Here is a 16,491-nt window from a genome sequence, read left to right as displayed (position 1 = left end):
ACTAACAAACACGAATGCAATTGCATTTGGTCCGTTTTTATTACGAATAGTATTGACGTTTGGAGATGGTAGCTTTCTAGAAAGATATTATTACACGCACGTTACAAGAACTGAATACTCGACCACTTATACTGGTATAATGTGAAGGAAATATGCATCTGTATGTATGATCCAATGTTCCATCGTTCAGTTGACGAATTCTTTCAAATACTGTAATTCTTTATACTGAATGGTCACGTTCTAAAAGTCAAATAAACCTTCAAACTTCAAGCAACTTTCGGAGCCCTTTAACATTCCTTCGCCATTCACCGAGATTTGGTAATTTCAAAGGTCGTCTCATTTTTTCCTGGTCGCAGACAAGAGCGGTACTACAAATTCGGTTCTGAAAGTGAAAATGTACAAATCACTCGGCTTTAAGCCAATGAAAATGAACAGTTGCCCAGCCGCGCTATGAAGTCTTCAAACATATTTAGAATTAGCTTTCTGACGATTTTTTAAAATGATAGAGTTCTCTTAAAACGATAAATATTTGTATTCGCGGAGGTGGAGCTCATGTGACACCTGTCGAAGCGCCACCTATAACCCTGGGTTACCTTTATCCGCCGGTAACTTACATTCGGCTGTTTAAAAGCAGGATATTTTGGGATATCAATTCGACGGATGGTAGTTTCAAATTTGCAATATTCTAAAGATATTGCAGTTTGAAACTACCATCCGTTGACTTGATATTCCTAAATATCCTGCCTTTTTCAGACAACGGAGATAGGTTACCCTGCGAATAAAGGTGAACTACGTAACGTAACGACGAAAGAGAACAGAGCGTTGAGAAATGATACAATAGACAGTTTCCTTTGTTATAGAAGCGACTTCCTCTTTTATGATCAGTACAATACTGGTGACCATTAATCATAATACGTTTGATATCACTTCCCTTGTTAGATGTATAACAAAGGCCACAAACAGAGGTGGAGTGGTATATTATTCATAGTCATAAGGTGTATTTACAGTTATACAGTGTGTATTACTATTACAGCATCACAAATATTAGTGAAATACTAAGCTGGTACCAGGCGTAGAAGTAAACAGATTGAAGTGAACAAACATTTTATACATGGCAGTTATATGTGGGCATTTATTTACACCGTTCGCACCGAAAAAAAAAATAAAGTACACATATTCACCATAACAAAAAAACGTCACAAACTTAGCTTGAACATTAGTTTTCTTCAGATATTAAAGTTATAATTTTAGCTGGATTTAAAGCCTTGGTTCCTTCTCTACTGTTCTTGTTGTTCTCAACCTTCATAGAAGGCAATGCGTTAGTCATATGGAATACACAGTTTAGCAATGACCATTGTATTAAAAACAAAAGTGTATAAACGTATCTTGTTTTTTATACATTAACAGTTCCCTTGAATCTGTTATACATTAAAATGAATATACTTGTAGTGAGTTGCTACGCATTAAAATAGTTAACAGTGTATTGATGCGATGCATTTAACTACTAACATGTCCAGGACAAAAGATACGAAAAAGGAACTTCTGCTGCAATACCAAGCATAACCGCCAGGATGCCCGTGCTTGACATTGAACGTTGACCTCCTAAGACAAATCTCCATATTAAATTTCACCATAATCCAAACATAGGTTTTTAAGACCACAAGTATAAATGAAATGCAAACACAGACATACAAAAAACAATACCTCAACTTTTCATGGAGGTAATAAATATCAGTATGTAATATAGCCTCAATAATTAGAATGTCTGAATTCATGGTGAGAAAATTGGGTATCTCTTTGTACATGCATTCCGTAACCATACAGCTTATTCAAGTCAAAGATATACCTAGGTACATTGAACATGTGGTATCAAATACTGTAAATGCAGAAACTTTCGCGGTGGTTTAATGTCCGCGGTTTTCGCGGTGGCCGTTTCACCGCGAACTTAAAACCACCGCGAACATTTTCCATAGCAGTAAGAGACGGCAGTGCATATTGCTACCGCGAACTTAAAACCACCGCGAAAACTCCCTTTTCCCGCTATCGCGAAATTAAATCCCCGCGAACTTACATGCATTTACAGTATTCTACTTCTTGTGCGTCTTGCATTTTCGAAAAGACCGATAGACTGCCACCCTCCTCCAGAAATCCTCATACAGAATGTGACCGTTGACCGGCACCCTGTACTCGAACCCCTGCAGGTTCATGAGGCACATCCCCCTCCCGTTCATATGGAATAGTCTCAGGTCCACTGTAATCTGGTGGCGAGCCGCTAGGTGGCGCAGCCAGGTGCGCACGTCTCGCAAGTCCCACGACAACGGGTCTGGAGAGAGGCGGAGAAACGTACAAAGAATATTACAGCGTTGCAAGCATAAACAGTGGAAGATGTCTAAAATGTTTGAGATACCTAAAGTTTGAGACAGACATCAGAGAAGCGCAACATTGCAAGGAGGGGTATTCTAGAAATGTACCAAAATCTACCGAAATGTACAAAAATTTCTACAAGGCTAACAAAGTAGGAAATGACTATTTGTCTCTGGGCTAGAACGTAAAAACGCTTTTGTAAGTATCGCAAGGCCCCTGTCCCCATTTAGCTTGACGCCTAACGCACTGTAATCTAAATGCGATGTAAGTATGACTTTTGTAAGACTTGAATATCGGAGAAGGTGTAAAAGTAGAACTGAAAAGACAACGCACACAAAGCGGAAAAATCGTCCTTTATCTTCGAAGTCCATTGAGCGATGTGTAAAAGTTTCTGTCAAATGTTGCATTAGCAACGGAAATGCGTCACTACAGAGAAGAATTGGAATGACAACTGGTGACTGTTACGTATCGACACCTCGTGTACATGATAAATAAAGAGCAATAATAAAGTTACAGAAGTGCAGTTCTCCAAATTGTCTATTTTTATTGTATGGGAAGGGGAACAGTGTATCTAAAACGCATATGATGTGTCACTATGTGCCAAGGGAAGTACGTATACGGCTGGAACCTACTAGTAGTATGTTGGCATTTCATCAACAATATAACAACTAATGTTTAAGCCTAGTACATACATTTTGAAAGGTAGGCCAATAAGGCTTAGCCATAGGTCCCAATTCCTACCCCGGGGCCCGACCGGGCAGCTTTCGTTTCCGCAAATTATCCCGGTCGGGCCCCATTTTGTTGGAAATGAGACCTAAGACTAAGGCAGGTTGATTTTATTATAAGGATGACATCGGCTCGCATCATTTTTGTTCGTTAAAAAAAACGTTTTGACTATACTGTAAATTATACGAAGCAGTTGCAAAAGGAAAAAAAGAATCGGAAAACAGACACGAATGTCATAGGATGCCAAAGATGTGAATGATCTGAAATTGAGCATCTATTGCAAGCTCGGTATACCATGCATGTGTGTTTAGTCATTTGTTAAACCTTCAACTTCTTCTATTTCAATGTGATAAAGACAACCTTTTTTTTGCCAAATTTTCTTGTATTCGCAATCTCGCATGAGTTTTGGGGTTCCCAGAGGATCTCATACATATAATCAAATCAACATGGCCTTATCTAGAAATTGAAATTGAAAGAATAAGTTCAATTTCTAAAATCCGTCCTTACCAAGGGGAATCTGTAACGTCATCAATGACGTCACGGTGTGGACCTGCACGGGTCTCCTGGTTGGACGTTCAGACATGACGTCATCAGCTGATTTTTCTCGACTTGTCCTGTCGTCAATCTATGGAGAAGATGATATAGAATTATGACCCAAACTTACAGATTTAGAACCAAGCATTCATTTTTGTATTATAACTACTAGTAGTACTAGTATTTGTCGTACTATTGTCGTAGACGCGTCTGATGGTAAAATGAAGGCATTCTTAGGTTAGCCGTGTATAAGTCCTACAAAATTGAGCTGTATTATTAATAGAAATGCTATTTTCAGTTCCTTGTTTGTCAAAGGCTGCTGTAAAATCGCAAGGCAAAAACAATTGCACGGCGTATCTACGTAACAATATACTTGTCACCGTTGAAAAAAGGAAAATCTTGCTTTTGAGTAATGTCTCAGAACGAAAGAAAAGTCCACCGTTTTCTTCATTTTTTGAGCTTCCATAGAATTCTTCGACAATACTTCCCAATTTCTTTTTATTATATTTCACAAAGCAGTTGCAGTTTCACAGATACTGGCACGCCTTTAATTTTTTCCCCGAAAAAATGTAACCACCGCTTAGAAACAAGCACCTTAACGGTTTCATTTAGCCTTTGGCGGGAAACCTGTTTGAACTGATTTCTGAGAAACGGGATTTGGGCCATATCGGCTCCTTGCAACTAGTGTCTACGATGGTGCGTACTGACAGTTTCTCAGTACACGATATCCTGTGCTGAGCTAGAGAAGATCAACTTCTGCTCGAGACAAACGGTCCTGCCACATTTGAATTACGATCTTTTCATTCTTGGAACAATCGTGCACTTGTCCCACAAAATTCTTGTTAGGGCGCGGTCACATACAATCCGTGCAATCGTCGTACGATCGCTAACTTTGGGCATTGTTTAGGACAAAGTGTCCTGCAAAGTTCAAACTGCCTTGGAAAACAAAATGCTGTTTTGGATCCATTTCGGTGGTTGGTTCTATCCCGGCCTTCTTAATCCTATGGCATCGAAATCGTTCGACGATCGCACGACCTATGTGACCGCACCCTTACGGAAAAGGCTATCTTGCAAGTTGCAAGAGTCTGTTAGTTCTGTTTCAGCCTGATTGCAAATTTTACGACATTAAAATCGTACGACGGCCTTCGATATACATGTATATGACCTTGTCGTAAATGATGCCGCATTGACAAAGGAATGGGAAAAACGTATAAGATTGAAAATTGTTATGATTCATATTGCCCGAATGTGAAATGAACTTTCTCCACTGATGAATATTGATATGGCACATATAGTAGGAGCAAGCAGAAAATACTGGTGATTTGGAATGGTTAGTAAGAAAAACGATTTCAAGAAAAACAGCAACAAAACATTAATAGAAATAATCAATGCACTAACAAGAAACATGATAAGAGATGAAATAAGAAAGAAAAAAACATCGGAGAAATATAACATTACGTACCATATTTGCTGATTCAATATCTGGTGTTGGATGGTTCAGTAGAGTAGTCCGAATGCTGTTTGGCTCAGAGAACCACACTTATATAATTCCTCCAAGGAAAGCAGAAGAAGAACAGAATGATATTGATGTAACGCGCACTGTGCTGTTCCTCTTCTTCTCTTTCTGTGCAATTAGTCACAAAAACCAGATCTTCCACAATAAGAGAAGTACTGAGGAATAGCAGGAACTGTAACGATTCGCACACACAGCACAGTGTTGGAAGCGACGCGAAACACTGCCGTTCTTTTTCTTCTATCCCCCGCCGTTTGCGTGAATTCGCCGCAAGCCGTCCGTGCTATATTACAACGTATCTCTCTCACTGATGAAAACTCCGGTCACAGTACAGGCCCAGTACAGTACAGTACTTAGAGTTCTCCGACAGTCAGGGATGTGATGTAGTAGAGGGAACTGTAACGGCACAGTACAGGGAGGTAGGAGCGTCGCTAGTGCTTTACGGTGCTTCCTCACTCACCCACCGTTCACGTGAGCGCACTGCCTCGGGGAATAGAGTCCTACAAAAACCCGACCGTCGGCTACCAACGGAACTCTCTCTCTGAACCCACGGCCTCGCCCGTTAAGAGTTATTACGGTTTGGCACAAGCACACATGTGAACACGACCCCACAGCTAGCGTGCTTGAAAAATGTTGTGTTGACTCATGCTCAAGTCGAGTATTTGCCATCCTGGTTGGCCATTATTGTGGCCGCGCGCGCACAACCGGATTAGCGGCTCCACCCTGCAGGGTACCCGCCGGACAGTCCGGGGCGCTACGGTAATAGGGTCCGGCACCTGTGCACACAGAGGCTTCAAGCAGATGTGGGATGGATAATTTTAACTTCTTACACACAACAGTACAGGGTCCCGCACTTGTAAAAACTGAGTCTCCAAGCAGATGAGGGACGGATAATTTTAACGTCTTTAGATGTTCTTACACGCACCAGCACAAGGTTCCGCAATATTGTAATAAAACGATGTGAGAATCACAATAATTACATGTACAAACAAGATTGACCTTGACCTAAATTTAGATTTGTAGCGATAGCAGAAGTTGATGTTTCAGCAACATCTATGATCTCTTATTAGAAAGTAGTTCTGTTGCGATTTTAATGATATTTTAATTTAGCTTGGCGTAAATCGGATGCCAGCCAGTACTTCTGATGCCAAAGAAGAAGACAAACTAAGCTGATACAAAACATTTTTTTGATGACGTAAAACAAAAAAAGATAGAAAGGACAGGAGAGGGGAGAGATGGAGGGAGAGAGAGAGCAGAAGAAAGAAATGACAGATGGAAAAGGGAAATATCGGGAAACTGAAAAAGAAAGCGCGAAAGAAAGAAGAGATCTAGAGACAAAAAAATGTTGAAATATAAATAACCTTTTTCTTTATTGCACAACAATTGTACGAGGTACAAAGTATGGCATCTACATAACTGCAGTGTTATAACTTAACTTAAGGCTTATCTAACTAACACAGGAGTTGTAGTATGAGATACGTTTCTTACAATCATTGGAGGCTTTTACAATCATTTGAGGAATTTCTAATGTCTAAACCTATATGTGCCATGCAGGGATTGTCACATTTCATTATGTATTTGAATTTGCACTTAAGGTCCATTTGGATCAATCCTTGTGTATAAAATGACAACCTTATGTATACAGAATTGCGTATATCGGAATTAATATTTGGGACATACAGCCATAAAGTGATATTCGTCTTCGATTAGCTCTGGATAGAATGGACAAACCCTCTGGTCGATAGTGATTTTTTGGAATCTCCCGGTTTCTATATTCAATTTGTGACAGCCAATTCTAAAGGAAGCGAAAGAAATCAGGGAAGGAAAGAAAGAAAGCCAGTACTCCTATGCGGAGAGGAACACGCGCCAGAGCGCCCTTTGATCCGGGCCCGCTGACAGCTGTGCCACCCAGCGGAGTGATCTTCCCGCCCGCCGCACACAGGCACAATGGCCCTCACAACAAGCCTGTTTTCCCATCTGTCTAAGTTCAACAAGATAGTTTGTGCACTTCCGCCGCCAAGCACCATTAATTAGTGCGCGTTAGAGAAAGGGGAGGGGATATTCAAGCCGGCGATAAACACTGGTAGCACTTGTGGGAAACTTTGGGGTCAGGGAACATTTGTGAAGTGGAATTTTCTGCATTTCAAAGAAACGAAAACGAACTGAAAATAGCTCTATGATAAAATTCGATAGCACAGCTGTCACAAATAGTGACCAAAAGCAATAATTTTTCGATAAGGAAGCATCTCGCTGTAGCTCTTTTCAGTAATAATGAAATGAAGAACAAGCAATTGTCCACAATTCCAAAATGCATATTAATTGACAAATGTATCCAAACTATAGAGAAGCATTAAGAAAGAAGTCGGTGTATACATTATTGAAAAAAATCTTCGTTGCCTTACGTTATGTATGTTAGCATGGTTCAATACCAGAGATTCTTTTGGGTAACCATGTACGGTTATTTCTAAAATTAAAACACGACTCCAATTAGACACAGTCAACGAAGTGTACCTAATCCCACATTGTCATCCACAGAGGCATGCACAATCGTGAGGTCTTTGTGTACGGTCTGATGATTTGGAAGGTAAATCTTGCGGTGCGGATCAGGGCCCAAGAGGCTACCCTGTGGAACCACCTGCGCGCAACCATACAAAAAACCGCCAAGCCGCTGGTGAGACAATTCCTTAAACAAACCGTCCGCTTAAGTCAAACAGGACAAATCTTATTAGTACGTCATGCGTGGTTCGCTCCTTTTTAATGTGTATACATCAAAGTAGGAAACGTACAAATTACATACCAATGGACCTTCTAGTACTTCTTTTACAAAGTGTAATACGTGTTTACATGCTCTAAATTACTCTCCAAGCAGAGGTTGGTGGGAAAAATCGTGACCTTTTCCTTTCATAATTATTCCTCTTTAAGGAAAAGGTCACGATTTTCCCTCTGCTTGGAGAGTAGCTCGAAATGGCATTCAAGAAGTAAGTCTTAGAGATACTTGAAGAAAAGCATCAAAGGCTTCTAGTCTTATTTTCCAATGTTGACGTATGCTCTTCTCTATCACACCTGCTGGAGAAAATGCTTTGGTATGTTAATGCCGTTATACTGATCGATATGACAGACCGAACTGCCTCCAGAATGTTTGGGCGCGTTCTATCTAAGGGGGAAATCGTTGAATGGTCGTTCAGTGTCCACAAATGTAACGAATCTGTCAACGATTTTTTATTGAACGCTCAAAGATCTGTAAGGAGTGTGTGTGTGTACCTGTGTCCGTGTGTGTATATGTGTGTGCGTTTTTGTTTGTGCAGATGTGTGTGTGTGTGTTTGTGTTCGTGTGTGTGTGTGTGTGTGCGTGTGAGTTTGTGTGGGTTAGTATCTGTGTCTGTATGTTTGCAAGAAGAACATATGTGAATGTGTGTATGATATGTGTGTGCGTTTGTCGTCTGTGTATGTGTGTGTGTGTATGTATGATTGTGTGTGTGTGTGTATGTATGATTGTGTGTGTGTGTGTATGTGTGTGTGTGTGTGTGTGTGTATGTGTGTGTGTGTGTGTGTGTGTGTGTGTGTGTGTGTGTGTGTGTGTGTGTGTGTATGTGTGTGTGTGTGTGTGTGTGTGTGTGTGTGTGTGTGTGTGTGTGTGTGTGTGTGTCTATGAATGGAGTTGGGTGACTAACATCCTGTAACGATTTTCCCCATGCGGTCACTAATTGCCGCCTCCGCATCCTACTACGTCATTCTGTTAAAATCCTGTAGGATTCAACGAGATCAGATTATTTGCTGTTTGCTGCACTTGTAAACAGAGGGGGAGTTAACATCAAACAAATGAGTACTTCAAAACATTACATCAACGTTAACTGAGGAATCTAGGTCCATGACTGGCCTTGGATCGTGTTGGTTATTGAGAAATTTTGTATATGGTTGGCAAAGCACATAATACTATACAACCAAACATAAGGATGAAATAGAATGAGTTAAGTTTGTTTTTGGAGCTCGTGGTGCATGTGTGTGTGTGTGTGTGTGTGTGTGTGTTTGTGAAAGTGTGTGTTGAATGTATAACCCAATAGATGTAGTACTAGTACGTCTAAAGCATATCATAATAAAAGTCATGCATTCCTAGAGACCGATTCATTGACTGTAGACAAGAGGATGTATATAAAGCAACCGAAAACTAAAACAAAAACTCTATAAAAGCGTTAAAAAATTTCAAACACAGGAAGAAAAAACAAAGCCATCGCCGCTGTGTTTTCTTCTATAGCTTTTATTCTCTAAGCAACTATTTGGCTCCGGCTACTTTTAAACTCGTTGCTTCCAAATCGGTGGCATTTTGTTACGTTTTTATAGAATTTTTAGATTTATTGCGACCTAAAATCGTTGAACGAAATTTCATAGAAAAAAAATATTTTGTACGCTTTGTATCAGTATTGCTCCTAACAGCCCACCACCCGCTAACGAAGTATTCTCCACTCAAAGACCAGGATCTAACCCGGCCCTCGGCTAGACAAACTCGGATGAAAAAAGCCCTATTCCCCTCATTAGCACGACAGTCGCCACGTCTTGTTATCCCGCTGTTTCCTGCGGCTTTCAAGTATTTGTACACGTTAAAAGATACAGTTAACAGTATTGATCCTTTAGATGGTGGCAAACTCTTGTGTACGGCTATATCCGTGTCCAAACGAACTGCATCCTTGTCTTTTGTGTGCCGCGTAACAAGGCTGGGTTCTTGTTTCCCCTAGTCTCTACCGTGGCCCGACCGGACAATTTGCAGGAGCGAAAAGTATGATGGAAAAGACGCGACACCAAATCGCACAGAAACATCAAAATGAGTCATGATCATAATTTCTTAATATTTACTTAGGATTTTACTCCCAAGTCACAAATTCTCATATCGCTCTGTATCGTTTATAAATGAAACAAATGGAGAGGAATGTACTCGTTTGGCAGTACAGAATATTTCATTAAGGAGTTGAACAAGGATTTTGACAACATGGACGAACCCTAACCGTACTCAGATACAAAAGTTAGACCCCTATTTCCACGATTACATTACGCTCTCACTGTGGCTTAAAACGGATGTGTGATTGAATGAGTTTATTGCTCAATAATCGCACAGGGTACAATGTATGGCAACCAATAACAACTAATAGCTATACAGATATATACTAAGAGGCTACATACAAAACAATAACAAAACATTATCGATAACAGTACAGTTATGTATAGGTAATCTGGTCGTGTGTAACCTTTCATTTCATACTGGCCATGGATATATAATAAAAAGTCTTTTAAAGCTACCTGTTAAACTTTAGGTCGCAGAGAGCGCGCGACGAGAGCTGGAAATGCAAATGTTTCATTAAATGCCGTCTTGCACGGTTTCAGATGATCACTTCTGAAGTTTGGTATCTCACTGCATTTGGATACCGGGTGCGACACTGTGGCACTGTTGTGTTGTTTTCACCGATTTTGGATCATTTAGATATTGCGTAATACATAAAAGAATGACTTAGCAGACCACAAAATGCACGAAACGTAAGAAAATGCGTTCTTTATCTCTGAAACCCGTTGAGTCATCTACAAACCCCACCGGTGCCGTACCGGTGCCCCAAAAGCAAGTGCCATGAGATACCACCTTTACGATCACAGAGAAAAGCGGGAAAAGAGAAAGAGTTTCTCTGTTGAAGAGTGGTAATACCTCTGGGTGGTACAATACCCCGCCCTGCCTAACAAGCTCCCGGAACAAAGACAAACATCCTTGTCGAGTGAAACTCGAAGCAAATAAGTCTTTGGGAAACAAATCCGGCAAGTGTGCTGTTCAATCAATATGTAGAGAAGTGGTCGTGGTCAACGCTTAGGCCTGTACGGTTGGTTGATCTGTATAATAAGCTCATGCATTCTATTTATGGCGTCGTTTTGGCGTAACGTTTAGGGTGTTTGTCCTAGAACCCAGAGTTCCTATTTTTTTCACATGTAAACCGATTTTCACTTTTAAAAAATTATCGATATTTTGTATATCTATCCCGTCCTTTTCAATTAAGGACAAAACGGCCAGGTCAATTTGGATGCCGTCACTTAGTCACGTGATTACAGTAGGAAAGCTACGCATGGCAACTGGTTATCATACCTTAAAATAAACTGTTGATGCAAAAAATCCATGAAAGCACTTGTCCCTCTCGGTGGTACCAAAAACCCTCTGGCCCATGGACTACCATATGTTTGAAGGCACTGATGTTCGGCCTTTGGGAAATGCACTTTAGTCGACTTTCCTCATAGTACCCAGTGATAAAAATTGGTACATGATTCGGGTCGGAAGGTAAAAGGCGATAGAAGGAGAGGGCTAACCGGGTTGGGCTTTGCCTTCCAATACCTTGCCCTAGACACTATGGATAACAGCCCACTGCCCCGACGGTCTAAAAAGGGCCTTGGACCTTTATCTAATATGTACGTAGGTTCCAAATCTTCATTATCGCACGACCTTTCCACTATGATTCGAAACGTTCACAAAGTAGGACGACGCAAACATTGTAACAGGTGCAATGTATTACAATGAGTACATAAATGGCAGTCGGACTATTGCTATATCTACATGCAACGTACAACTCTAAGGAACTTATTCCACTTTTATGACTAAAGTGCCTGCAATATTATTAATTATTGTACCGATATTAGTATCCTAATAGTTCGTTAAATGTGTGTGAAATGCTGTGTCAGGAATGCATAAAAACTGTATAACAATGTTTTGCGCAGAGTTTCATATACATTGTCTGAGCTACATGCATGTAGAAAAATGAATTGAGCATGATATTATCAAATATGAAATATATTTGTCTTTGTATGTGGTAATAGATGTGACGGGGAAAATGAATGCTTGAGTTGAAATAACCATGCGCCTCAAGCGCCCCCTGGCGTCAAAGGTGATTAGAGCATATGAGCCGCACAGGCGAGTGAAAATGGGTGCAGTTCAAAAGCGACATCTATCGAATTCTATCGGAAATACCCTTGGCTACCGAAAACTAGATTGAGAACTTCGTCGGTTAAGTTTCTCGTTGTTTGCCAACACTGAAAATGTGTTAGAAAAAGACCTGGATATGTTGAATTTAGCTATCCGTGTCGATCTGAATGGAGATTTCTTACAGAAATCCAGAGTATTTGAAGATTTGGTTCCCACAATTATGCAATGCGTAACTTCAATTTATAGATACAACAGTTAACCTATAAGGTCATACAGTTTTTCTGTCACAAACCGTACATCCAAACAAATCCATTTTGAAACTCTCACTAACAAGTAAAATACATAGTACGTAGCATAAAGACCATAACGGCAACACACAAAAGATGAATGAAAATCACTTTAATTGCTTTTTTTGGAATGTTCAAATTAATGAAAAGAAAACACAAACATTTATGTCGTATTCTATGCCGGACCTTTAAACTTAAAACTTGCAATTAAAATCCTTACATTTCCACAGTGGTTGAACACACAGTGTGGTATATCATACAAACATCGCTTTAGTATTCTGTTCCTTGTACTCCACTTTCATAATCACGGATAGAAGTTAGAAAATCATCCCAGTTCTCATGTGCTGCTTGGTTGCAGGAATCAGTTCTCTCGAAAGGTTCCAATATTTTAGTTAAAGCGAATTCCATCAGTTTTCTGTGTTCTCGTAGTAATTCTGCTTCTCATCCGTAAATAACTTCATCAGGTTGGCAATTATTCACATAGTAAGGTTCTTTAGGCACAACCACGGAGTACTTACTTACCTTACTATATGAATTCTGCTTTTAATTGTGTTTCAAAATTTTAAAGAATCGAACCTTCTCAATGTACTCATTATGTCCTTTGATCAAATGTGTTCAGGTTGTTGTTGAGTGGGCGATGGACATCCGACAGCCGTTGTTGAGGGATTTCCATGTCGCCATTTTCTGTTCGTCCAATTCGGGTAGGTTGGTTTCGCCTTGATCAAACATGCTCCCACGTTAGGGCTCGTTTGTGGGCAGGTTGGGTGGGTGGGAGCGGTACCGCTGGCCACCGCAAGAGCAGACTTTACTTAGGACGATTTGTCCGTACCGGCGGGTCATATTCCAGTGGCAATCGGAGCTGTAGTGGAACTCCTTCCTAGCCTGGGGGTAATGGCAACAGAAGCAGCGTCGTTCCAGTATGGTTTGTCCATCCAGCGTGAGTTTGGAGTACTGGCAAAGCTTGTTATGATGATGTTCTTCACTATGGCAGTGTTCCAGTTGCCATTTGCGAGAGGCTTCGTTCCACACGTAAGTCATCGTCGGTGCTTTTTCGGAAACCAAAACTTTAAGGACTCAAAGAATGTTTCCGTAGAAGATCTGATGTGCATAGAAAACGCCTGTGACATTTATACGTATGTTTATCTATAGTTGATAAATGTCGGAGGTTTGATTGGATGAGGAGCTTTGTTTGGTGGGCAAATAATAATCATAGTAAATAATGAAACTTGCATCGTCAGGTTCTTATGAAATTGACTTTCGGAAGGCATCGTGGACCTAATGAACTCATATTTTGCTGACTGCGTGATGATTTTTTTCTTTGATACGTTCCAGAACCATCCACGGTATTCCAAACCAAAGAACCATTTTTTTCAAGCCATAAGGGCAGTTGGTTGTTATCTACGATATCTACGGCGCGGTACATAGAACGGAGTCCAACCTTCGCCGTCCATGGCCCTCTACTATCCCATACTTTCATACCCATTACACGCCTAGGTGGAGAGAGGAAAGTCGTGTAAAGTGCCTTTCCCAAGGACATTAACGTTTAGTCAGGAACCGAACCCCTGACTTGTCAATCTCGTGTCTCCTAGTATAGACACTCGACCATTCGAAGGCATCCAAACGAAGCTTGATCAGAATTGTTTTTCGTTAACTAGGCGTACATGTCATGTGTTTATTCTCATGTCAGTGAGTGATGAGCAAAGCTCTTCTAGACATAGCCCACAGCCAATTATCGCTTGACAATACTACAAAGACTACTTACCATCATTCTTTATCAAAAGTTTGAAATGTCTCGACTGAACTAAAATAGTAAACGCAAAGTAAACTTTTACCCCAACCCTTTCTGGGGCCTCCGTAAATCAACAGCAACGACACGGCATGCGTGTAGGTCATTTTGCATTTTGTGTGTGGAAGAACAGTTGGACAGCTCGTCTTCTTTTTTAAGAGAACATCTAATAAGTTCCAGACATATTCATTCTGTGATAGAAGAAACAATGGGAATCAAGTAACTGCTTTTAATACACATTTCTGTAAGATTATACTAAATTGTATTGTGTACTGGTGTACTATAGCACGCCCTGCAGTACTAGTTGCTGACTCTAGGCGTCGCTTCTCTTATCGGCCTATCCGTACCATGAGTGGTCCAGGAAGACCTCTTTTGGAAAATTACGTTCCAACTAATTCCGTAGATTTTCTAACAAACTATCAAAAATTTGCACATTCTGTAAACAACTACAATTGTTCCGTCTAAAACTGCACGTGATGATCTTGCATTTGTCTATATTCCATAAGAGATAAGATGATTTCTGGCCTCGGAATCCTTTCTAATGCAATGGGGTAGATTTTAAGGTGACAAAATAGGCCCAAGTCTTTCGCAATTTTTGTACTTCAATTGCGAGCAAGGAATTTGGCTGAAACTTGTCAGCTATGCTATATAGGGCTTTAGGCTCCTTAGGTTCTAGTAATTTCTACCAGAATCCCAAGAAAGAAAACAAACTGTGCTGTATGAAACCCAGAAGTGTGTGTTAGTTTTATGGACAAGCCACCCGATGACAAGAGGTTTTTGGCGAAGGCTGTTCAATATGCTAATCAGGGTCATGTAGCCACCCATGCTAACCAATCATTGCCGTCGTTGAAGCCTGAGAAGTGTGAGTTAGTTTTATGGACAAGTCACCTGGCGTCGGGAGGTTTCGACGGAAGGCTAGCTGTTTAATATGCTAATTAGGGTCATGTACGTAGTCACCCATTCTAACCAATCATGGCCGTCATATATACGTGAACAAAGAGGCATCAATAAGTACTCGGGCCCTACCTTTCTAAGTAAACGTTTCAAACGACAAAAGCTCTGGTGAAATACGTGACATAAGGAAAGACGCAAAATATTCAAAGTCAGAAGATCCGTTTATTGATATCATGAAGATAACAAACCGTTTTAAAGACAAAGCAAACCCTTGGCACAATCTCTATCCGTCTTCGATAGAGAAAATGTTAGATTTAAACAAAAAAGTAACCGCTGGTTACGTGTTGTTTTTGTGTTGAATATAAAAACTATTGGCTTCACACAATCCTATTGGGCATTTCCTATGATAGCTTAAACACCAGTACCACACCCAAACTAATTTATCAGGCGTTGTCAGGACTCAGAGTTCTGTTGATTCGTAAGTATACGGTACTTAATGAAGTCATAGTACAATCCGTCGTGATCTGTGAGTCTTTTGGGGACTGTAGTCTTGAGCTGTACGGGATCCATTGAGGCCCTTGGTGGGGATTCCATGCGCAGATTTGGAGCCAGTTGGAACTACCTGTTGCTGTGCCGCACTTTGCAATTGCTAGGCCCCCGCTGGGTTGATTGGTATTTTCGGTGGGATTTTTCAGTGTTCTTTCTCTATCGAGCTGTGAGAAGTGTTCTTGGGAAAGGCGACTCTGCAATTTTCAGTTCATGGGCATGTCGACAAATAGATTGTTCATCGGTTGTTCGGGACCATTCGGGTTGTCGTAGTCAGTCCGTGTGGATGTGAGCGGTGTTCGTTCGGAGTTCGTAGTTGGGAAGGGGCGTACCGGTAGATTGTTACCGCCGCTGGACCTCGTTCCACGGCTGATTGGGCTCGTAGTAGCCGCGCTGCCGAGAATTACCGCCACACTCACAGACCTTGGTCAGGACAGAGACCGTCATTCGTTTGAAAGGATCAAAAGTGGTCGATTGCTCCCACCCGCAGTTTGCGCTGAAGTGTAGCTCTTCCTTGGGAAGATATTGAGCGCACCAGCAAATCCGACGCAGAATATACTGACCAACTATCCGATTTTCACGGATATATTTACACTCCGGGCGAAGGTGTGCTTCTTTTTCCCCACTGCTGTAGTCCTTACGGCTGGGTTCGTTGTAGCCACTCATGGCCACACTTGTCCAACACGGAGCAACGTTCAGTTCTTCGGAAAAGTTTGGCAAAAGTAAGTCCGCTTCTTTTTACAGCCTTTTTTATAGACTTTGTTTTTCCGGTAATCCCCACAGTTTTGTTGAGTGAGCGGGATAATTATGATTGGCCGAAAGAAAACCACCTGACTTGTCTTCATTGTTTCACGTAATAGGAATTTTCTGTACCTTCTTTGAAGAAAAGGTTTTTTTT

At 40.9% G+C, this 16,491-nt stretch overlaps 1 protein-coding gene across 1 annotated transcript; it reads right to left on the bottom strand.

The window, feature by feature from the left end:
- Nucleotides 1–2,018: 2,018 nt before the first annotated feature.
- LOC118426431 (transcription factor ETV6-like) lies at nt 2,019–5,438 on the bottom strand. Its single transcript, XM_035835808.1, has 3 exons — nt 5,087–5,438; nt 3,598–3,715; nt 2,019–2,323 (listed from the first exon to the last, which is right to left on the bottom strand). Exons 1-3 carry the CDS (start codon nt 5,087–5,089, stop codon nt 2,088–2,090), a joined length of 357 nt encoding a protein of 118 aa, XP_035691701.1. The 5' UTR covers nt 5,090–5,438; the 3' UTR covers nt 2,019–2,087.
- Nucleotides 5,439–16,491: the final 11,053 nt, after the last annotated feature.

Source organism: Branchiostoma floridae, chromosome 11 (genome assembly GCF_000003815.2).
Source record: "Branchiostoma floridae strain S238N-H82 chromosome 11, Bfl_VNyyK, whole genome shotgun sequence".
Classification (NCBI taxonomy): Eukaryota; Metazoa; Chordata; class Leptocardii; order Amphioxiformes; family Branchiostomatidae; genus Branchiostoma; species Branchiostoma floridae.
This window is presented reverse-complemented; position numbering and strand designations above follow the sequence as displayed.